General features: G+C 45.0%; 1 protein-coding gene across 6 annotated transcripts in view; it reads left to right on the forward strand.

Moving 5' to 3' along the window:
- The first annotated feature begins 5,585 nt into the window (after nucleotides 1-5,585).
- Nucleotides 5,586-22,881, forward strand: part of RBPMS (RNA binding protein, mRNA processing factor) — a 167,662-nt gene continuing 150,366 nt past the window's right edge. For 2 of the 6 annotated variants that reach the window (XM_070408341.1, XM_070408342.1), the window contains exon 1: nucleotides 5,586-6,151. In XM_070408341.1, coding sequence (XP_070264442.1) covers nucleotides 6,086-6,151 — 66 coding nt within the window. In that variant the 5' untranslated portion in view covers nucleotides 5,586-6,085. The remainder of the gene's footprint in view (nucleotides 6,152-22,881) is intronic. The other 4 variants (XM_070408346.1, XM_070408344.1, XM_070408343.1 and 1 more) reach the window with 3 other exon arrangements.

A 22,881-nucleotide genomic window follows, 5' to 3' on the forward strand; every position in this document is an offset into this window, starting at 1 on the left:
TCAAAGACAGGCCCTTCTCTACCAGGGGCCAGAATGAAACTTGTGGACAACACCATTTAGATTCTTAGAAGCCCTGCTGTCTAGTTGAAAGGAACTATTAAGTACTGTCTTACATTTTTCTGAGATATCAGCTTATCTATTGCTGTATAATAAATTACCCCAAAACTTAATGGTTTAAAACACAACCTGTTATTATTTCATTGTTTCTGTTGGTTAGGAATCCAAGTCTCTGCTTAGCTGGATTCCTCTGCCTCAAGGTCTCTCAAAGTCCACAACAAAGGTGTCAGCTGGTCTATGGTCTTATTTTAGTCAGCTCAGGCTACCATAACCAAATATCATATAGTAAGTAGCTTAAACAACAGATATTTATCACAGTTCTGGACATTGGAAAGTCAAAGATCAAGGTGTCAACCTGTTGTAGAAGACCGAAGAAACCCAAGTGACGCTTAGAGAAATGGAGTTACATAGCTTTATTACAACGGCCGTCTCAGAGGAGTTGCCTCCAGAGTCTGAGCAAACCAATATGGTGGAAGCCCTTCTTTTATCAAGGCCATATTTCCTTGATATCACCTTGGATTTGACCTTTTGGCCTATTTGTCCCCCAAATATGGATGGGGACTTCCGGGCCTTTTGTGGGCTTTGCAAAAAGCCCCTGGGTTGGGATGGGGGTCTTGAGATCATATCTAAAGGCCTGGCCTGGCGCCAGCACTGATAACCCCCTCCGGGGGTTGTATATTGTTACTGGTTTATGGCCTCTGTAAAATGTGAGTATTTAGGTAACAGGTCTTGAAAGACCACATTGTGGAGGAAAAGGGCAGTGACTTAATTATAGGTTATCAAGAACGTATATTAGGTTACTGCACAGATTCAGATTATAGCCCCCCAAACATCAGGGTTACATTGGAATTAGCCTTTTAGCCTTCTCAAACCAATTTAGTTCTTGGTGAGGGCTGTCTTCCTGGTTTGCATATGCTCAACTTCTCATAGTAGTAGCCTCATATGGCATAGAGAGTGCAAGCTTGTCTCTCTTCTTATAAGGGCACTAATATCATCATGGGGGCTCTACCCTCATGATCTCATCTAAACACTATTCTCAAAGACCCTACTGCTATCACATTTCAGGTTAGGGCTACATAATATGACTTTTGGTGGGATTCAAACATTAAGTCAACAGGTCTCATCTAAGGCTGCATTTAGCGAAGATTCACTTCCAAGCTTGCTCACATGGTTGTTCACAGGATTAAGTTCCTCTGGGTTGTTGGACTGAAAACCCCAGTTCCTTTCTGCTCTTGGAAGGAAGCCTGCAGTATTCCTTGCCACATGGGCCTTTCCAGAGGATAGCTCATAGCAGCTGTCTTCCATGATGGGCAGCAAGTGAGAGAGCAAGAAAGGGTGTGTAGAATGGGGACCATGTTCTCTTCGTGATCTAACCTGGACATGATACCCATCACTTTTGCCATTCTCTGTTTATTAAAAGCAAATCATTAGGTCCAGCTCATACTCAGGGAAGGGGACTACACGACAGCTAGAATACCAGCAGGTAAGGATCATTGGGGGCCATTATAAAGGCTGCTTACCACAACAAGGTCTTGTAGCTATACCCTTGCTTTGAATTTCCTTAAGGCCATATTTCCTTGATATCACCTTGGATTTGACCTTTGCCATTAGGTTTCTGTGATAGCAGGACCTCCCTTTTAGGTATGCAATTATGTTCCAGTCCTCTATTGCTATATAACAAAAACACCCTAGAGCTTAGTGTATTTACACAACAGCACTCACTTTTTTTGCTAACAATTTTACAACTTGGGCTAGACTCAGTGAAGACAGCTCATCCCGCCTTCATGTGGCGTCAGCTGAGCAGCTAAACTAGGGCTGGATTATCCACTTCCAAGATAACTCACTGACAAGCTGGCAATTGGTACCGGCTGTCCGCCGAGAGCTCAGCTGGGGCTGCAATTCTCTTCCACGTGGGCCTCTCCACATGGCTGCGTGGGCTTCCACAAATAATTGGAGGGAAGTGATTGAATCTCAGAACTATTTAGGAGGTAAAAAGATCAGGAGGATGTTGCACAACAATGTAAATATACTTCATCCTACTGTACACTTAAAAATGGTTAAGATGGTAATACTATGTTCTGTGTTTTTGCCATAATTAAAAGGTAATAAATAAATCAGGGGACGGTGGTGACAGCCTGGAGGTGGGTGAGAGAGTGGTGAGGGAGAAAAAACAATGTCAAGGATGACAAAACCCAATAAAACACAGACTCTGGCCTCAAAAACTTTTTTTGGTCCAGCAGAGGATGCAGAAGAATTCATCACAACACATGTGGTAGATACTGTAGCTTTCTGCTGTAGTGCTAACAAAGATACAAAGCCCATGCCTCAAAATAGACCTTTATGCCTGGGATTCCCAGAGAGAAGCATTTAAGACATAATTACAGGTTTAGATTTCTTAAAGCACGCCTCAAAATGAACACTGCCAGAGAAGCAGAGATGAGTAATAAAAACTACAGGTGCATACAATCTTTCCTTACCAATCCAGCATGGAACCTGGTAGGCCAGAAGCAATGCGGTAGGGTGGTGGGCAGGACAGAAAGCAGATGTTTCTTGGTCATTAGCCCTATTTTTTCTAGGATATAAAGTCCCTTTGTTGTCTTATGACTTCGTGCGTCTGGAAACTATTGCTACTGCGGAGATCTCACTTTTGGAATTCTCTTTCTTTGAAGTAGTAAACAGGTAATAAAGATCATTTATATCCCGAAGGAATGTACATGCCCCTTCTCCCCGCAACCCCATCACCTCCCACACAAACTCTCTCCCCACACTCACGAGGTTTTATAAATAGCCAAATTTACAGATTTTTATTGAGTTTTGTTGGCAACACGATTCTGTTGTTCTTTCGATAAGCCTAAAACCATCTTAATGGAAAGGACAAAACAGGAGCCCTCCTTTTACTGGCATAGTACTCCCAACCCACACACTTTTCTGAAAACACTCTGAATTTCACTCTCACCGTTGACTCAATATTCTAGGTCTCCCTGCTTTGTTGTGAACTGCCTGAAGCGTCAGCTGACTGGCTGAGTGGTGCAGTTTTATCTTTCCCTTTCTTGAAATCTCATCAGTTGTCCCATTCTGCACAAGCTCTCTACCTGGGGTCTCCCCTCTGCAAAATAACGAATAAAGATCACTACCATGAATCTTCCCAGTGCCCTCACGGCAGCTCTCCATGCTCAGACGCTGCCACGAATTCACACCCTCCTGCCCCATCAGGGAAGAATCTAACGTCATTCAAGCCTGAAAGTCAAAACTGATAAGACAACGTAAAAAAATTATTGAGAGCCTACTATGTGTTAGGCACTGCATAGGTATTGGGAACACAACAATGAGTAAGCCAAACAAGGATCCTCGCATGAAACTTACTTTTTTTTTTTTAATCCCAGAGATTTTTGACTTTTAACAATGGACAAAGTGCTGGCTTGGCTTAAAGACAAAAGAATCAGGTTCTCCGTTTGGAATGAAGCCACATTTCCCCTGAGTGGGGGTAGGGGAGGTTCTCCCAGCATCCTGGAATCACACACCTTCCACATACTTATACAGAGTCTGACTGGAACCATCAGTGACTAGATCAACTGTCATTTTTCTTGGGCCTTTGCCAGGCAGCAGCAACACAATGCCTTTCTGTGAAGCGTGTTCAGTAAAGGGCAAGAAAGGGCAAGGAGGGTAAAGTGCTGGCATTACTGGTCAGCACAGGAGCCCAAGACCACCACTCGGCCATTGCTCGGGAACACAGTGCCCCCTCGTGGCTCCTCCTATACCAGAGTGAGGAACTGGAAGTGGGACCGGCTGTCCAAGTTTCCAGATTAATTGCCTCCTCCGAACTTCTATTGCTATTTGAAGACCCTGGGTTCATTTTTATCCAGGACACACCTTTCTTTTCCCAGAGAGAGAAATGACATCATGCCAGCCATTAAACCTCCGCATCAAAATCTTCAGACCCCCCTCACCACCAAGAAAAATCCAAGTATCACTACTGGTTTTCTCTTCACTATGCTCTTAAAGCAGGTATTTTCTTTGCTTTCCGCAATTTAAACCAGGATGTGCGATTATGTTGCCGTGGAGTTGTTTGGGGTATCTTGTCGCCACAACACCGCTTTGAACTCCCCAACACGGAAGCCTTATCTTAAGTTCCCACCGCTGCCCTCTCCCCTGCCCAGCAGCGCTCAAACCAGTTCCTTAAAGACTGTCCGCTGGGGTGGGGGTGGGGTGGGGAGAAAAACAGTGAAGTAAGCAAATAATTAGCAATGGTGATTGTTGCTGTGCTAAAGGAACGGCACGCTGGGAGGCGGAATTCCTGGGGGGCGGGAAGTGAACCAGAACCTACGGCTGTATGGAGTTTTCAATGTGTGTGTTTGTAGCAGTCACGTTTGAAAAGCTTAAATGATACAGTACTGGAAAAGCTCCCCGTGGCCCAGGAATAAGTGGAACAATGTTAATAACAATGTTAACTTCCATGTATTGTAAACTTAAACTGGGTAAGAATGCGTGCTAGGTGCTATCGCTCTATCTACCAAACTATAATCGACTCTAACTGCAAACTGCTGGGAGATAAACATCACTACACCCACTTCGCAGGTGAGGAAAGGAAACGGAGCGGTGCTCCCGAGGCTGGTGCGTAAACAAGCCTCGTGCTCCGACCTCCAGAAGGCCGGCCCTTTCTTTCAGGGGCTCCGACCCTCTCTCTCTGAAGGTCTGTACTGGCCTCCAGTTGGGCTTGCAGGGAACACATATTTGTCCAGTGTCTACTATATACCAGGTCGCGCATTTTAAAAGCCGTGAGACTAAAAGATAAACAGGTTACGGTCTCGTCGTCCAGGGGGGAGCTCTCAAAAGAGTGAGAAAGCCAGCCAGGTAGACAGATAAATCCCAGAACAGCCTGGGGCGGGCTGCGAGGGGGTCTGCACAGGGGCCCGGGAGCCCAGCGGAGAGCCACGGCGGCGGTTTCGCGGGACCCGGCGTGGGAGGCGGCTGGGAGCTGCGCCTCCAAACGCCCACGCGGGCCGCCCCCGGATGTCACTCGCGTTCTCGCAGCCTGTCATTTCCAGCTGCCGGCTAGGAAGGGAAGGAATGGGTCTAATCCGGTCCTGAAAAGGAGGGGCAGGCTTCGGGACAGGGGGTGCAGATCCCTCGTGAGAAGCCCGCAAACAAAAGTCGCACATCACACTTGGAGGGGGTCGCACGGACAGGGCCTGGCTCTCCGGAGCCCCGCACCCAACTCACGCGCCCGGCCAGTTCACCCACTCGGGGCCCCGCACGGCCGTCGGGGCGCCCCGAAGCAGGCGAACCCTGAGGACCTGACCATCCCTCCCCTTCAGCGGCCCTCACCCTCCGACCTACCGCGGAGCCGGGGACAGGGGGTCGGCTGCGTCCCCCACAGCCCGTAGCCCCTCCCAGCCCCTCCTCTCGCGGGGGGCTTCGCCGTCCGCGTCCCGTCCCTCCCGGCGACAACCAACTGCCCTGTCCGGGGAGGGCGGAGGCAAGAGGAGGAGCGGGAGGGGAGGAGGGAGTGGGGAGGGGAGGGAGGAAGGCGAGAGAAAGGGAGCTGCTTGGATCCCGGACTTCCCAGAGCCTGCCTGGAGCGCGCACTCAGCGGCTCTCGGGTCCCTGCGTCCCAGCGTCCCAGCGTCCCAGCCGCGGCCCGCTCCCCGCCGCCCCGCTCTTCTTCCTCCTCCTCCTCCCTGGGCGCCCCTCGCCCCCGCCTTTCAGTAGCTGCTAGGCTCGGGCTGCGGCCCCCCCAGCCCCTACTCGGCCACCTCCCCAACTCTCGGGGGTCCCTGGAACGCGCGTCCTCGCCCCATCCTTTCTTCCTTCCTCCCCTCGCGCCCGCCCTCGCTCTCCAGGTCTCCCGCCCGCGTCCCGGTGGCCTCGGTCCCCGCTCGGTCAGCCGGCGCCTCGCCCTGCCCGGAGTCCCCCGCGCACTTCCTGAGGCGCCCGCCGCCGCTGCCCGGCACAGCCCGCCGCGCCCGGGGAAGGGAAGAGTGGGCGAGCGCCCCGCGCCCAGCCTGCCCGGCGAGGGAGCACCGGGAAGATGAACAACGGCGTCAAAGCCGAGAAGGAGAACACCGCGAGCGAGGCCAACCTTCAGGAGGAAGAGGTACGGAGGGGCTCGGGGCGCCCCGGGGCACCGGCCGCGCGGGCTTCCTCCCCGGCGCGGGAGCGGCCGGCGGGCCGGGGTGGGGAGCGGCCCCGGACCGTGGCCCCGGGAGGGTGTATCCGCGAAGAGTGTGTTGTTGTGGGTGCGTGCCTCCCATTGCGTAACTTTTCGGACTTTTCGGAAGCATAACGCTCAGCTTTGTTTCCCCGAGATTTTTAAAAGCGGAATCGAAAACTGACTCCGGAGTGACCTCAGGTCCCGGGGACGCGGAGGGTCAGGACCCAGCCCTGCGTGCGGCGCGGGGAGCGGCGGGGTGCGCGGCGGTGGGGGGTGCGTGTGTGTGCGGTTTAAGGAAGAACCCGGGGAAAGTTCGTCTTCAGAGATACCTTCTGCGCCCTGCCCCCTCCCTCTCAGCGCTGAAAGTTCTGGGTGAAATATCTTTCCAGCGGAGGCATTTTGGATTAATAGATAACTCCTGAGCCACATTCTTCTCTGATGAGTCAAAGACCCCGAACCTGGGCTGATTAGGTTTTTGTAAATTTAGGGCGACGCGGCGCCGAGGAGTAGGGGGGCAAAAAAAGCTTAAAAGTTTACAATTCGCCAAGTGCTCATCGAAGCTATTTTAAATAGGACTCTGACTTCTGAGCCTAAATTTCTTGTGGTGGGTCCGTAATAACGATGAGAAGGTTGCGGCAGCGCAGCGCTCCTTTAATAGAAAGAAAATTCAGTAAGGGTGGGAGGGGACTCCGGAACACAGGCTTCAGAATCGTGTCAATATACTTGTGGTATCGTATGGGATGCTTCTGTTCCTGCAGGTACAGTATCGGGGGTCCAAGAAGCAATACGTTTCGCCTACTTTTTAAGAGCCCACCTACTTGAGTTCGTAAACATTCTGAAAAGAACTTTAGAGTGCGTGTAGATGCAAGCAAGTATGTATCTAGATAGGACCTATAAAGCATTCTTACAGGTATTCACCCTAATAGATAAGGTTAACAGAAAGGTAAACTGATACTAAACTTCTAAAGCCTTTAGGGTGTTAAGATGACTAGTACTGAGATATTGTGTTGTGTGTAATCTAAAATTCTGATAGTGAAGTGGAGGATTTAATAAATGCCTGTAAGCCATCCGCACATTGTCCACTTGTAAAATGGGGCATATTTAAATGGGGAAGCTAGAGGGGAGACCTCTAAGAGTATGCAAAATTAGCACCAGATTTGAATTTTAACACAATTGTATGGTAGTGTGACCTAAGTGAATTGCTGCAAGCTGAAACTTGCCTTCCCACTGGAGGAAATTGCCTATTTGATTATAAACTGTTAATTTGAAAAGTGTTGTTTACATTCTTGTGTTTAACTACAAGTGAAGGAATAGTAAAGACATTTTCTTTTTCAAAGAGATGAAGGTTCACATTTCAAGTTCCACTTTTTCTTGAACCTTACTGGTTGCTTTGCTATTTACTTTCCCTACCTTTGAAGTAAAATTTAAGAAACATGAAAAGTTTGCCTTTTTTTTGAATTGCTACATTTAACTAATTCACCTAACACATCACTGTAATACTTGCTTTAGAAACCTTTCTATTTCAATTGGGTTGTCAGTCTGTTTACTTCTAAGGGTGGGACTATATTGTATGAAACCATCTTTCTGTGTGTTCACCCAAATGAGAAAACTTGTAAATGGAAAAAAGTTAAATCAGGCAAACCAATTTTTTTTTTTTTTTTTTTTGCTTTTGGTGTAGGTAGCAAAAGAGGTTTGTGTATTCCCAATCATAACCTACTTAACTTGACAAAGTTAAATAGAGAAAAGTCACATTTTTCTGCTTGACCTTTCTCAGTCTAACGGCTGACAGTACCTGTGAGGTTGTGTCCAATTAGAATCACAGGCGATCACAGTACAGTCACTGCCTTTTCCCTGTCCTGTTACCCTGACTGTTCTCTCAGGTGGGAATGGCATGTGGCTCAAGGAAGTGTCCGTAGTCTTAGCAAGGTATTGGTTATTTTTAAAATAAGAGGACAGTTAGGAAGATTTCAGAACCCAAGTTGAACAAGAGGTGAAGAGAGAGGGTTTATAATGTTAAAATTTCAGGATAAGTGAGTAAGTTGGCCTGAATGATCCAGGTAATTTTGCCCTCATTCCCTGGTTTGGGTTTATGTTTTGATTTGGAAAAACTCCTAACCTCTTTTGTCTAACCCTGAAAGCCACAAGTAAAATAAATATGGTTTTTAGTGAGTTCCATTAATGTGCTCAGCATTGTACAAAACCACCACCCTGGATCCTTTTCCCGCCCACCCAGCGATCAGCAATTTGTCCTCAAACCCCTTTACAAGTCTTAGCTGAGGACTCCAGTAAACAGCACACACAAAATGTACATATACTTAATGGCAAGCGTGGAAAAAATGTGTCTTGTTGTAGTTTCTGGTGGTGATTGAATTGATGGGGAAAAGAGTCCAATCATCAAGAGAAAATAGTTTATTTCATAGATCATCAGGGTAATTTACTCTCTCTGAGAGCCACATTATAGAATCCAAGTAATTTTTTTTCCCTATTTTTAAAATAAGTTTCTTTTATCTTCCTGGACATTTCATCCCAGCTTCTAAAGCTTACACTGAAGTAACTGCTACAAAAACACTTACTTGGTTACAACGGTATAGATTGAGCAGTCTAGGATTTAGGAGAATTTTCTGCAGCTCTTTAAGTTTGGAAGTTTTTCAGAACTTGGACAGGACATAGACTTCTGTTTTGGATAATATTTAAAACTTTGAGAAAAAAATAATTTTAAGATTTGGCCAGCCAACTGTGTAAGAGATAACACATCTGGCTTTCTGACTACTAGTATGCTGTACATGTGCATTGCTGTGCACGTTGTTCCTATCAAGGAAAACCGGTTGTCAAAATCTTTCTGGGACCTGAGAGTTATAAGGCTTATGTAGAGGGTATTAGATTATTTCTTACATCATTATGCAATTAACAAAATGATTCCTAGAATTTGCCTCTAATTTTGCACTAGGCAGTATTCTCTGAAACACCTTTGGTAGTTTACACTTTATCAGACTTTATTAATATATAAGTAATGATTAAACTTATCAGTTGTTTGAAATTTGAGCTCTTTTAAAATCTAGTAGTAGGTAGAAATAATGTCTTTTTGGTCAATTGAATTTTCAAAATAGGAATTTCTTTTTGGGAAATAAGCTAAATATATAATTTGGTTTTATTTTTACTTTCATTTTATCTGTGTCATTGGGTACTTTTTAGGCTGATTACAGATTATTTCTTAAAGTGTTTTATTATGTTGAGGTGCTGGTGTTAGAGTAATTTCTCCCTAAATTGCGTTGACTGAATTTTCTTGTACTTAAATCTAAAAAAGCAAAGAACTTGGCAGTGTTGGAATGTTGATCAAAAAGATGTTGGGCAGAAATCACGTAAAGTCAGTTTTTCAGAAATTAATACAAATCTTTACCTCACATTCCTTCCTTTAAAGTGGTTAGTAATTTTGCCAAAATATCAGGGTCATGAAGAAAATTGTTTCTTATAATTGGCACAGAGAAAGGGTACCATGTCATTTTGGTGTGGCAACCTCAGGTTTTCATTGAGTGTTAAGATTCATCTATATGATGACTTGGGAAAAGTACAGAATGTTTTCATACAATTTAACCAAGCCTGGAGTTTCTGTTACTCCAAATCAGATCTAATACAATAAACTTATACTCAGTCATAGGATAGATTCGGCGACAAGAGTGTTGGATGAAAATGTGGTGACTTCATAGTAAAATGATGCTGCAAGACCCCTGCCAACATGGCACGCACCTTTGTTATTTCCCCAATAACAAAAGTTATTGGTGGTTTTTCCCTGGTAAACCCTTATGTTCATGTTCAGGCTTCTTTGTTTCCAATGGCATTTGTTTATTGGATAGGTGGTTTGGCTAGGACAAAAGAGATCAGTGATGGGCTGGGGAAGAAAAAAATATTTTGGGGACTTAAACCAACAGAAATGTATTTCCTCCCAGTTCTGGAGGTCAGAAATCTTAGAAGCAATGTGTCCGCATTGCCGCACTCCCTTCTGAAGGCTACCTGGGAGAATCTGATTTTGTCTCTTCCTGCTTCTGACTACATTTTAATTGAGGGGATAATCCTCAATGTTATAACAGTAAGTGAAAAGAAAAGATTTTTAATGTCTATACCACGTGATGCCAGTTCTTTAAAAAATACATATGTAAAATCAAATACTAATAAAAATGATCAGATTGGTGGATTATAGATCATTTTTATTTACTTTCTGATGTTTTTCTGTGCTTTCTGGATTTTCTAAAATGAACACGTGAACAAAAATAACATCTTTTGCTTTGTAGATGTCATTAAATTTCTTTGCCGTATCTGTAGGTGTCACGAAACCATTGGGCTGGTTACATTCTGTTTTGTTCACAAGCGTGGCTGCAGGAATCCGACCTCTTCTGTTCTCCTAGCCTTTCTTCATGTTTCTCACTTACTCCTTTATCCTGGCTCATTTTCGTGGTGTTGAGCAGCTCTCTTTGTTCTAATCTGTTTTCTCAATCCATCCCTACACCCTATTGCAGTGTCCTCTGACTCCCTCAGCCTCAACTCCTTCAGCGCTGCTCTGTTCTCCACACAATAAGATCCAAACTTGACAAAATTGCCTTAACGTACTCTGCGAACCACTGGCTTCACCCACTGTTTCCCTCTTGATTTTGCCTGAATTGCTTTCAAGTTTCAGCCTTCATTTTTGCAGGATCCCATCACCCAATCCCAAAGAGATTTTCCTCAGAATTCCAGTTATCTCTTTAGCTTTCTGTTATCTTCGTTTAATTCCTGAATCACTACCTTCTTTCCTGTAGTTTTTTTTTTAAAGATCAGTGACATCTTATCACAGTATTCCCAACACTCATCACCTACCCATGGATAGTACCCTAGCACCAGCAAAGTACCATACAAAGTTGCAAGCTACACACACACACACACACACACACACTCTCTCTCTCTCTCTCTCTCTCTCTCTCTCTCTCTCTCACTCACTCACATCCACACTTCCTTATACATGCACAATTTATAAAATAGCCTTATCGGTAGGGTTGGTGATGATGACCTTGCATAGGTAAGCTGTTAAAAAGCAGCCACTGTTTATGATTGAGACCCCTTGCCCACAGGGGATTTAGAGGTCATGGATGGATCAGGTGGGAAATTCACTTCCTCCACCTGCCATGAGTAGCCTCCATTTGAGTTCACAGGTGAGCATGCCTGGTCCATCCAGCAGCCCCTGCCCGTGTGGGCTGCTCATTCCCAGGTGCATTTGGGTTTTTAGAATTTGTGGACCTCTCTTTGATCTTTGGACACGGGCTTCTCCAAGCCTGGGTGGAAGAGCACAGGGCTCCCTGAGTTCCCAAACAAGCCTGCCCTGTGTGACAGCCACTTTGGAATGTTTGTGTTCAGTTTCACTTGGCACCTTAGTGTCTGCCTGGGGATAGGAGAAAGGGAATGCAGATGTTCCTCTTGAACAGTGCTTGCTTTGGTCAAAGAAAAAACTTAGGAAGGAATGAGGGGAATGAACCTTAATAATAGCTGTAGCAAAAGTGTCTGCATGGCTCAGGGGGCTTGAGGCCATGCAGGACGGACCGGATATTTAAATTGATGCTATGTCAGTATCAGAATACCGTCCCTGATGGGGATGAGTTTATTTGATGGCTGGGGCTAACTTGGGTATGACTCTTTAATGTGCATTGGAAGACTGTTTGAAACAACCTCAGTGTATTGTGTGTGTTTGGGGTGGGGAGTGCTTGACTGCATATAAAACCAATACACATCTTTGAGTTTCTCAGAATAAAGTTGCCCAGTTTGTCATGTTTACTGAAAGCAGAAATAAGAAAATACTAGAATATTTGATCCTATGAAGTTTTCAGAACTCTTTTTATCCATTCACCCACGAAATGGTTGTTAACTTTTGAATATTTACTATGTGTCAAGTAATGGCAAGCAGTTGATGTGTATTGACATTGTTTCATCCTCAGAACAAGTTGATCTGGGCACCGCCATGATGATGAACCTCATTTTATAGGGAGCCACTGAGAGGCTGAGTAGTGGGGGCCTTGATGTGCAGATTCTGGGGGTGCCAAGGCCTTTGAGAGGTAATGCTCCCAGTTTAGGGGTGATTGCCCTGTGTAAACAGACAGGTGTAATAAAGCACCATGTTACAGCAGAACACAGTCCACACTGCAAGGAGGAGAGGCTGAGGGAGCTGTGTGAAGGAGAGCTTTGACAAGAGGTGACAGTTGAGCTATGTCTCAGTTAAGATTCAGTCAGATGAGGAAAGGGTTGAGACAGTGGGAGAAAGATTGGCCTATGTATGAAAATACAGGGGCTTTTTTAAAAGGACTCTTTTTGGAGACAGCAAGCAAGGCCTGTGGGAGAGGAAGGAAGAGTCAGGGGAGGCTTCAGAGGGGAGATGATGGAGGAGCTGGCCTTTCGTTCCCGGGAGTCAGACTTTATCTTGTGATGGGATCTGGGCTGCTATGGAGTAGAGACCTGGCATTCTGGAACGTTCCAGTGGGAAAGGGGATGCAGCAGGTTTTGGAGTGGCCACTGAACCAGAGACACGGAGGTGTTCAGGGGCCTCAACAACTGTCAGATTCACGGAAGAGACCACCAGCTGCATCTGGGAAGCCTCTTGCGTTTCCCCAGTGGGCGACTAGCTAAATAGTTGGCTGTATTTGTAGAAATAGAAGATAGGGAGGCTGAGAGGGGAGCAAAAAGAGGCAAGTAGGTGACGAAGATGTTGGTTTGGAGATGCAGAGGTCTGATTTTGAAAAGCGATTTTCAGAAGAATCCAAGAACCTATGGCTGGTAACTGAACCGGTGGGCAAATGTGAGTGCGAGCCCAGAAAATTGAAGAGAGATGCCAGGACTCTGTTTTCTAGGCGGCCCATGTGGGTAGGCAACAAAAGAGAAATACATTTTACTTAAATCTTTATCTATGCAAAAAAGTGTTTGGGGAGAGGGGGAGAACTTGGGGAAAATTAAAGCAAAAATGTTAAAGCACTCTGTAATGTAGGAATATAAAAATGTATCACATATAGTCTGCCTAATTATCACCTAGTCGTGTTTGGTATACTGAAACCATTTGAAAGCCTGAAGAGGGAGGAGCTTAGAAAAACCTAGGTATCTATAGTATTTCTCTTACACTTTTTTTTGCTTTCATCCAGTCAATGGAAATTGTTCTCCTCTAAAATTTTTAGTTAATTCCCAGGCTTTCACACTCCCCCCCCCCCCCCCCCCCCCCCCCCCCCCGGTGCCTAGAAGGGAAGGTCAAGCTACCATAACATTTGTAGGTGGGCTTGGAACGTACAGGTGGACGGGCGGCTTGGAGAGTCTTGAGTTTTTTTCTAAGAAAAAAAATTTCCCCGAGTTGCTTTGTTCTTTTTTGACTTTATTTCGGGGGAGGAGGAGGTGAAATAGCAAAATGAGCCTTCGGCCAGAGACCTACGTCGTCTATTCTGTGGGTCACATTTTCAATGTGCTGCCTTTTCTGCTCTCGGCTAAGGGTCTGCTGGTGGAGAAAGAAAAAAGAGGGCCTGGGAATTGAAGACTGTTGTCTACATTTTGTGTTTCTCATAGGTTTTAACTCCACTGTAACCATTATGATGCATATTATGTAGAATAGGGGAGAAAAAGGAAATAGCAGTAATAAATGCCAATCACACCAGGAAGATGAGCTCGAAATTCCGGGCTGTAATACAGCATTGTTATACAAATGTAAATGCTGAGGGCCATAACCGTAGTCGCCTTGCTCAGTCCTCCCAGCCCCTTGGATTTGAGGAAGGTGCGAGAAATCTGGGTGTCTCAAAATTGGGGTGCATCTCACCAACCCTTGAAAACAAGTTCCTACTTTGAATTAATCTTTATTTCTCATGAGTTGATTTTTAAATGACGTTCCTTTGCTCTTCCTGAATTATGTCACCAGGTAGGTATGCTGGCAGGTGGCCAACATTATTCTAAGAGAAATCTCAAAGATTAAAAAACAATGTTTTTCCTGGAACCCCCAGGATCTAGTTTTGTGAAAATCCCTCCTATGCCCACCTAGAGGATGGATGGTTGGGGCCTCAAGAGAGAAGGTCCCGCATTGAAAGTGCTATCTTATTACAGAAGTACCAGAATTTCCTTTGTGCTCACAGGGGAAGTGCTGCAACAGTGTAATTACTTTCCCCAGCATGTGTGATTTACAGGACTTAGAATGTGTGAGTTTCCAAAGAGGCATCTGTTTTTCAATACAGTGTCCCTCTAAGCCGGCAGGAAGTGTTTTGGGGTTGGGGGGAGGGACGGTCGGACAGGGAGACACACACACACACACACACACACACACACTCACTCTCTCTCTCTCTCTCTCTCTCTCTCTCTCTCTCACTCTCACTCACTTACTCTCTTCCGTCCTGTGCCTGCCCAGGGATGCTGGGTGACAGAGGACTGAAAACATTGTTAATTGCTTCTCCCCAGGGCCTTGCTAATCAGTAGAAAGAACACAGCTCGGCCGAGTCCAGTCAGCCACTGCTAGGCCAAATCGTTGTGTTCCGATTCTGCCTTCTCCCCTCTCTACTTTTCGAAACCCAATTCCTCCTTTTCCAGGATCTTGAAACATTTTCCCATTAATGAGCAAAAGATTTGTTAGAGCCAACTAACGCCGAGACCATTTTTGTTGCTCAGATTTCCTTTTCAGTCCCATTTAATGTGTAAGAAAATTAATGGAAGGGAGAGTGGAAGATCAGGTACATATCCAAATACAATCAGACTTGTAAAAGCATTTGTGGATTTTTTTTTTTTTTTTGCACATTCATTCATGAAGCATTTACTGAAGAGTGTCTACTCTGTTTTAAACATGGCACTTTAACAAACCACATGAAGTGTTATCATCCCATGTTTAGGGATAAGAAAACTGAGGCTCTGAGATATTAAGTCACTTGTCTAAGGTCTTACAGCTGGTGGGTAGAAGCTTAGAATTTCTTCAGTGGTGCATGTGACCGGGCCCTGCTGGTCTCTGACCTCATCTCCCTGGAATCACAGGCTCCTTCATTACGCTTCCGCTGCTTGGGCCTTGTTTAGGTCCCTCCAACTTGCCAAACTTGTTTCAGCCTCCGGGCCTTTGTGCTGGCTGTTCCACCCTACACCCAGATGTTTACAGGGCGGCCTCTTCCTTGTCATTCATTCGCATCTCAGTTCAGATGTCACCCAGAGAGACCTTTGACCTCCAAATTTAAAGTGGCCCCACTTTCCAAACCACTATTACATCCCTCTTTCATGTTCCAGATAGTATTTCTTAGTCACTGACTTTACCTGTGTACTTATTTGTCTTGCACTCCTGGAATGTGACTTCATGGCCCTTTAACCCCCAGTACCTGAAACTGCTCGATAATTATTTTTTTAAATAACTAGAATACAAACCAACCTGCCAAACTCTGGCCTGTACAATACACCACAGCATCATAAACCTTTTCCAGCAGTTTTTAGATTAAATTTTAATTAATGCCGCCTTCAAGGTGATCATTTCTGGATCCCCATCTCCACTTAATTACATCAGAAAGTATAATTATCACAGCTTTTAGGCCAGAAATTTGGGTGGGTAAGTAATAGATCCCTTGTGGAGGAAGGGGGCCGCTTAGGGGTTATGCACAATTTTTCACACATCAAAGAATCTTCCTTCCCTTCGCCCAGTTAGAATGGAGACCTAGTACACAGTTTCCCGGAGCCAGGAGTGCACTGTGGGCCTGGAATGGGGTGATGAGTAAACGTAGGCAAGGTGACTTTGATTCCTGTTTTGCAGATGTGACTGCTGGGTTGCAAAGGGTTAATGTTAGTAACCCAGGTGGAATTGATTTGGAGGTAGACTTAGCACTCTCTGTCCTATGATTTAGTCTAGCCTCAAGCTCCACGTGTTTTCTCTCCCTCCGTTTGCCTACAAAGTAAAAAGGCACGTAGCTCAGGATAATGTAGGCTGTAGCCGGACAAATTCAGCCCTCAAGCACCTGTATGGGTAGCCAGGAGGGAGCGTGGAATCTGGGTTTTGTGAACTTTTGTGGAGGCACCTCACAGCCACAGTGCACACCCACTGGGCCGGCCCACAGGCTCAGGAGCCGTTGGTATTCGTTGTAAAGCAGAACGGATGACATTTCAGGATGAAAGAAATGTAAGTCTCTATCCCTTTGGTCATCGGACTGCCTGTTAGTGGAGCACACGGATGCCCTCACGGAAACGCAGGCCATTGGAAGAGCCTCATTTGTGGCATTCATGTCACAATACATGACCTTGAGCGAACTTTTTAAACCCCACGGTCATCCATTGTCTGAGAGTGTTAGAACTAATGGTACATAAATCCTTACATTAGTCAGTTCTTGACCATCAGTACTCTTCATTCGTTTTTAAAATTTTTTTCTTATGATTCTCTCTCCTTTTCTCAGGGACTCAGGACAAGTCATTTCAGCTGTTTTATCTTTGACAAGGCAGTGAAGCCTCTGTTTCCTGAACTAAAATGTAGGGATTGGACAGACAAGGCCTGCTGTGCGTGAAAAGAACTGTAACTTCATTCCCATTGCCCACTTATTCCACTTTCCGTTCCCCGAGGTGATTCTGGGCAGCACCCACCTGGGCTGGAGGGATAGGCTGTTTGGAGGAGAATGGTGTGAAGCCTGAACTTTGTTTTGTTTTTTACTAAGTCAGTGCCTCTCCTTGAGAAATGGGTAGGAGTTTCTGGGTGTGTACTAACGCCGGAAATGACCGTCGCTAAACAAAGGGATTCTTTAAGTCCCATCCTGCAGTCGCTGTGTTTTGAGGAGGATTATGCAGAGAACCAGAGCTTGGAGATTAATCTCTGCTTTAGCCATTCTGATGGGGGAGGAGACGGAGAAGATTCCTTCCCTGCCTCTTCTCCCAAGGGCCCAAGTGCAGGGCGGTACCAACCGTGAGCACCAGGGAAGTTCTTCAGGAGGGTGTTAGCCCCAAGAAGGCAAGAAGGAACCAGGTTGGGCAGATTTATACCCACTGTGGCATTTAGCTTTAACCTTGGCTTTCAGCCTTCTCCTGAAAAACCCATCACCAGCAAAATGCAGAAATATGGAATGGAGGAAGGAGATGAGTTTGGTATTACCTATTTCTCCATAAGTAAAAAATGGGGCGTTGTGATTTGCTAATAAATACCCTATAAATAAATCAAAGATTTGAAAAACTGTGTTAACTACTGTCTTTATTTTTCTAAATCTCAACAGACAACCTGGATAGTAGGAGTGATTTCTGCCTCCTCCTGCTCTCCTAACTATGGGCGAGGGGGGTGGGGGGAGGAGGAATTTAATCATGTGGGATAGCTGGCCCAGATGAACTATGAACTGCCAGGCCTCACCCCAACTTAGGGATAACGTCCTGTCTTCACTTGGAAGTGACTGGTCTCTGTATCCGTCTTTGTACAGCAGGATCCTGAGTTTATATTGCTAGGGAAGTAGCTGTCTTATCAAAATTACTTTGCTTTTACAAATTCTTGCTGACTTGCCCCAAAGAACTACTCTTCTGGGCACACCTCCCCCCCCCCCCCCCCCCCCCCCCGCCCCTCTTCCAGGAATATAAATCTTCCCACTAATAATTAGAAATACACATTTTATTGAAAACGGTTTTGTGGTTTACCTACGTTTTCAGAACACTTGAAAAGACAGACATCGTCTCAAAGAAAACAGATGACTGATTACACCACTATTTTTAGGCTTTACATTGTAACTACAGTTTTAGAAAGGCCTGCTGATGTATCTGGTGGATACCGTGTGTTGGGGGTAAAGAAGTCGGTTTGCTTACGTCACAGCACCAGCTACTGAACAGGGGAAGATTAAAGCTGATGTCCAGATCCCAGCATGTGCATTAAATGTCCTGGCAGACTGTACTTTAGATATGCCTTATTGTTTAAAAGAGATGTGATCATTGATAATTTCAAGGTGTCCAGGGAAAAATTTTCCTCATTGAAAATTCCAGTGTCTGACGTGTTGGTAGATTTTCTCATTTTCATGCCACATAAATTTTTGAGAAAGGTTACTGTTGTCGTGTTATTAATTTACAGATATTGAAATAGACATTGATTTAGATTTGTTTGGAGGCTTATATATAGTGTACATTTGGCATATGTTTTTCATTTAGGGTATTAGTTGTTTCCCAGTTATTATCTATGTAACACCACTTGTATTTTTTATAAGGAAAATAAGACACGAGTGATAAGCTCAACATTAAGCTGCTTAGAACTGTGCAAAACATGGCACTAAAATGCTTTGCATTGATGACCATTTCTGCCTCAGCCTTCCAAGCATTCCCAATTGTCATGTTTTCTGTAGGTTCGCTTGTGGTTTTGATGGGTTTAGGAATGGGAGCGTGTCTGGTATTATTGGGTGGAAGAGCAGCTTTTGCCTGTAGCTCTCTTCACATTCGTGCAACTGCTGGTAAACCTTGAATCCCAGAGAAAATGTCGTGATCAGAAATGTTTGTCCCTTCTCTCCGTGTTCTTGGATCAAAGGGAAGCATCTTGCCCTTTGCAAGACCCGCATCTGTTGCCATTTGGTCATAGTGCACCCAACCTACTGACTGCCCTGTCTTCAAAACAAAGAACAAGTCAGTGGGGAGGGAGCAAAGCCTCAAAAGTGCTTGTGGGGCTTGGCCTATTATGAGTTTCTGGTTTTGGCAAATATACTTGGAGAAGTTTTAACCATTAACTGTCTCTTCCTCTCCCTTTCAAAATACCCGAAAGGCCTTTCATCCACCTAAAAATGGCTCTTATTTCCATTGTTGTAAATCATGGGTCATGATTACATAGAGAAATCCTCCTGGTGTGAGCTCATCCTCAAGTTAACTACAAAGGGTTGTTTGTCCTTATTCACTGAGGAGGTCAATCCAGGCGTAACTTGGGTGCCGCTCGGTGCAGGAGACCCGGACATAGAAATCCAGCTGTTTAACCTGGTTCCCCACACTCACTCCAGTGCTCTCCGAAATCTCTCCACAAACCTAATGAGCATTATGTTTTTGAATGTGCAATCATGTTGCTTGGGAAGCCTGTCATAAATGCCTCACCTTCCTCCCTACCCCTAATGGATGAATTTGCAGTCATATGAATTAGGAAACTTCTCATGTAGAGATGGGATAGAGAACTGTTGTGAGGTCCTGACGTGGTTTCCCTTTACCTGAAGCTCTGGGATAGTCACACAGTATTTGGTGGTGGTTGTCACTGGGCATTGCCCGCTCCTGTAGCAGGGGCTGCAGCATAGACTCCGCGTGCAGCAGAGATGAGCTCTTGGGAGATTTTTGCATATTTTATAACCTGTTTTGCACTTAATTCTGTGGGTCATTTCTCCCAGTTCCTCAGTGGAAGGGTAGTAATGTATTCTGTTTTAGAGATTAAAAGAAAATAATAAACCCATTGGATTTTTAATTTATTTGTTTTTTAGGATTGAGACTACCAAAATTCCCAAGCCATCTGTTTACCTAATTGGATCACATCGTGCCCAAGTTTCTTTTCACTTTTTTTTGTGTTTTTTTTTCCCCCCCAAAAACAAATCTTTTTTTTTTTTTCCTTTTTGGCAAATAAGTCCACCTATATTAATTCTCCTCCCCCCTCCTTCCCCTCCCCCCAGAAAATAGAGGTAAACAAAAAATATACAGTCGACAATGCCTTTCTTCACAACTAGAGTTAACACTGGTGTGTATCTTTTTAAAGTCCTTTTCTCTGTGTACATACACACACAAACACCCACCCCTCTATTTTAACAAAGACAAGCTCGTACTAGGATGTTTACATTTGACTTTTTTTTCGGTTGACAATGTTATGGACATCTTTGCGTGACAGTGGAGATTATTGGTTGTGTAGCTTGTTTTCAGCTTTGTGATATAAACAGTGCCTGTACATCCTTGTAGCTAAATCCGTGTGTGCACTGTAGTGATTTCCTCAGCTTAAACTTTTAGAAGTGGAATTTCTGGGTCAAAGGGCGTACATTCTTTCTTAAGGCAGAAGCTGTTTATTGCCACATCTTCTGTAGAGGCGCTGTACTAACTTAACTCCCACCAGCAGTTTCAGGAGGCCCGTCTTCCTAGATCCCCTGACACTGCAGTTTAAAAAATATTTCAAGGGTTGCTCTTCACTGTGAAGTTGTTCTCATTTGTATGCTATCTGTGGTTCAGAATTAATATCCCAGTCTGATATGGACAACATCTGGATATCTTACATGTTGACTTTTTAAAAATCCCATTTGGAGACACTGACCAATTGTTTCAGGTACTGCTTGCTGTAGGTACCAGATGTTTAGCGGGTAATTTCTGGAGATGCCATTCCTGAGTTTATGGAACATGAAAGTGTTGATTTTGTGATCGTGTACATTAAGTCCTTGACAGATATTGCTGGCTATAAATGTCACGACTGGCGATGACCAGTACCTTGGGTGTTCTGTGTGCATGTACAACATGTCATCGAAGGCAGTTCCAGCATTTGTCAGGGGAGATAACAACACGAACTGTATTGTCAGATTCAGTCCCATTTCACAGATGTTACATGGTGGGAACGTGTCAGAACTGCTGGGTATGTCCTTGCCTCTCCACTTTTCTGGTCGCTGGTTGGTTTGCTCTTGAGATGAGGGTAGAGACACTCTTAGACACGTGGGTCAGTTTGACGTAAGTTTTGGTGGACAGCTAGCCAGTTACATCCCTGGAAGGAACTTTTATGGATACAGTTTAAACAAAGGTGTGGACCCTGCGGTGCAATACCAGTGAAAATGTTCCTTCTCCTCCCCAGTAAATGGAGGAAGAGGGCTGGAGCTCCAGTCTAGGAGCTGCCAAAAGTATTCTTGCGTCTGAACAGCAGACCATTGGGGCGTTCTCATCCTCCCCCAAGGGGTGTTTTCACTGTGGATGCCCACAACATACCAAGAGCCAAAGACTGTCTGAGGAGTGGAGCTAAGGTCTCCCCATGTGGGCAGGGCAATCACCATTAACCCCAGCCCTCAAGGCCTCCTTAATTGTTAACAGAACATTCCTGCAGAGCACACACCCTTCACAAAGCCTGCACACATGTTCTGAGAGTGTGACTCTAGGAAGTGAGCAGATGTAATAGAAAACTCAGTCTTGACTCATCCTGACTGTTGCATATGAGTGGAATTTGCATCTCATTTAGTGTGTTAACAAGGTAAATTTCCACTGAGGTCGTGAAATAATATGGAATTTATATGCACACTAGTGGCCTGGTGCACAAATTTGTGCAAATTGAAAGGAAATTAATTAGAAGGAATATTTTAATATCGCTATTCACCCTTTATAATAGAAGTGTCAACGAAATTCACAATTGACAATGACAGATCGAAAAACATGTGTGCGATTGGCACCAGCAAGAGCTTTATGTGTATCGCGCATGCGTGAGTCAACTTAGCCTTTTATATATATAGAATAAACTTGCTTAATTAGACCTGCTTTTTGATTTAGCTAAACTTTTTCCAGCCCAGTGAAGCACCCCAACTTCTCTTTCAGGTCATTTTTAGCAACACAGCAGTAAATATCAACACAAAGCAGATGATTACTATAGATCGATCACTCAGGGAGAACAAAGGTGAAATATTTAACTGTAATATTTGACTATATTCTGTGCAGTGAGAAAACCTTAAGTCATTTTCAAGGTCCACTATTTCTTACTTTTCAGTTGGGTCAAGTTTCTAAGCTTTCTAAATGTCCATTTTCCGGCTAATGAAAAGAAAATAGGATTCCACTGAGTCTCCTACCCAGGACTTATGTGAGGATCAAATGAGATGAGGCACAGGAAAATGCTTCACAGACATTTGGTTAAAGTGTAAAATGTTTCCATCTGGCTATGAAGCAAATTGTGTTCCTGTGCTGAAGAAACTCTAAGGAGGCTAGTCGCTAGGGAGAGGAAGCTGGGCGTTACTACGTGACATCATTTCCCGGCATCCACAGCAACCGTTTCTGGGCTGGGCTGGGCTGTGAGCCGCATTTTGTGCCATGGGGTCTCAGCAGCATCGGCTGCGATTTGGTGGGGTGTTGCTCCAGGGTGGTGGCGGGGCCTGTGTTCCTGTGGGCACCAGGTCTGCGGTGCTGTTTCTCTGTAAATGGCCAGTGCACGTCACGGCAGCTCCTGCGATGAGCGTCTGCCCCCTGATGATCAGTGCACGTCATAGCTACTGGTCGGACGGTCGGACACTTAACATATGAGCCTTTTATATATATAGATAGCTCTTTTCTCAAAGGAACTGGAAGCTCTTTTGCAAATAAAATGAAAACATGCCTTCTTTTCTTTAGTCTTAGATTCCAGTTGAGAGATGGCCAAGGGGTGGGTGAAGAGAACATTGATTAGTGGGGAAGAGGTAGATGCCCTTGGGATACAGTCATTGGTCCTTATTGAAGGTGAGCTGTGAGCCAGCTGTTGTCTTGGCCATTCAGCGGGGATGTGGAAGTGTGTACAGAGAAGCAGTTTTCCTGCCTAGTGGAAAGGACCCAGTCAACACAGAAAACAGTGGGGAAGCGATCTGAGTTCCTGTGTAAATGGACAGTGTTGTGTACTATAGACAGGGCTTAGACATCCACAGAGGGAGGTCATTGTGGATGAGAGTGAACAGGCTCTTTGGAAGAAAAAGATGGGCCTTCACTGGTAAGGTTTAAATACTTGTAGGTTGAAAGAATGGGCACTGTGGTAGGAGCGTGTCACCGTCATAAAGGTTTAGAGA

This window comes from Myotis yumanensis, unplaced genomic scaffold, assembly GCF_028538775.1.
Source record: "Myotis yumanensis isolate MYYU_CA2020_CCGP unplaced genomic scaffold, mMyoYum1.0.hap1 SCAF_3, whole genome shotgun sequence".
Taxonomy (NCBI): Eukaryota; Metazoa; Chordata; class Mammalia; order Chiroptera; family Vespertilionidae; genus Myotis; species Myotis yumanensis.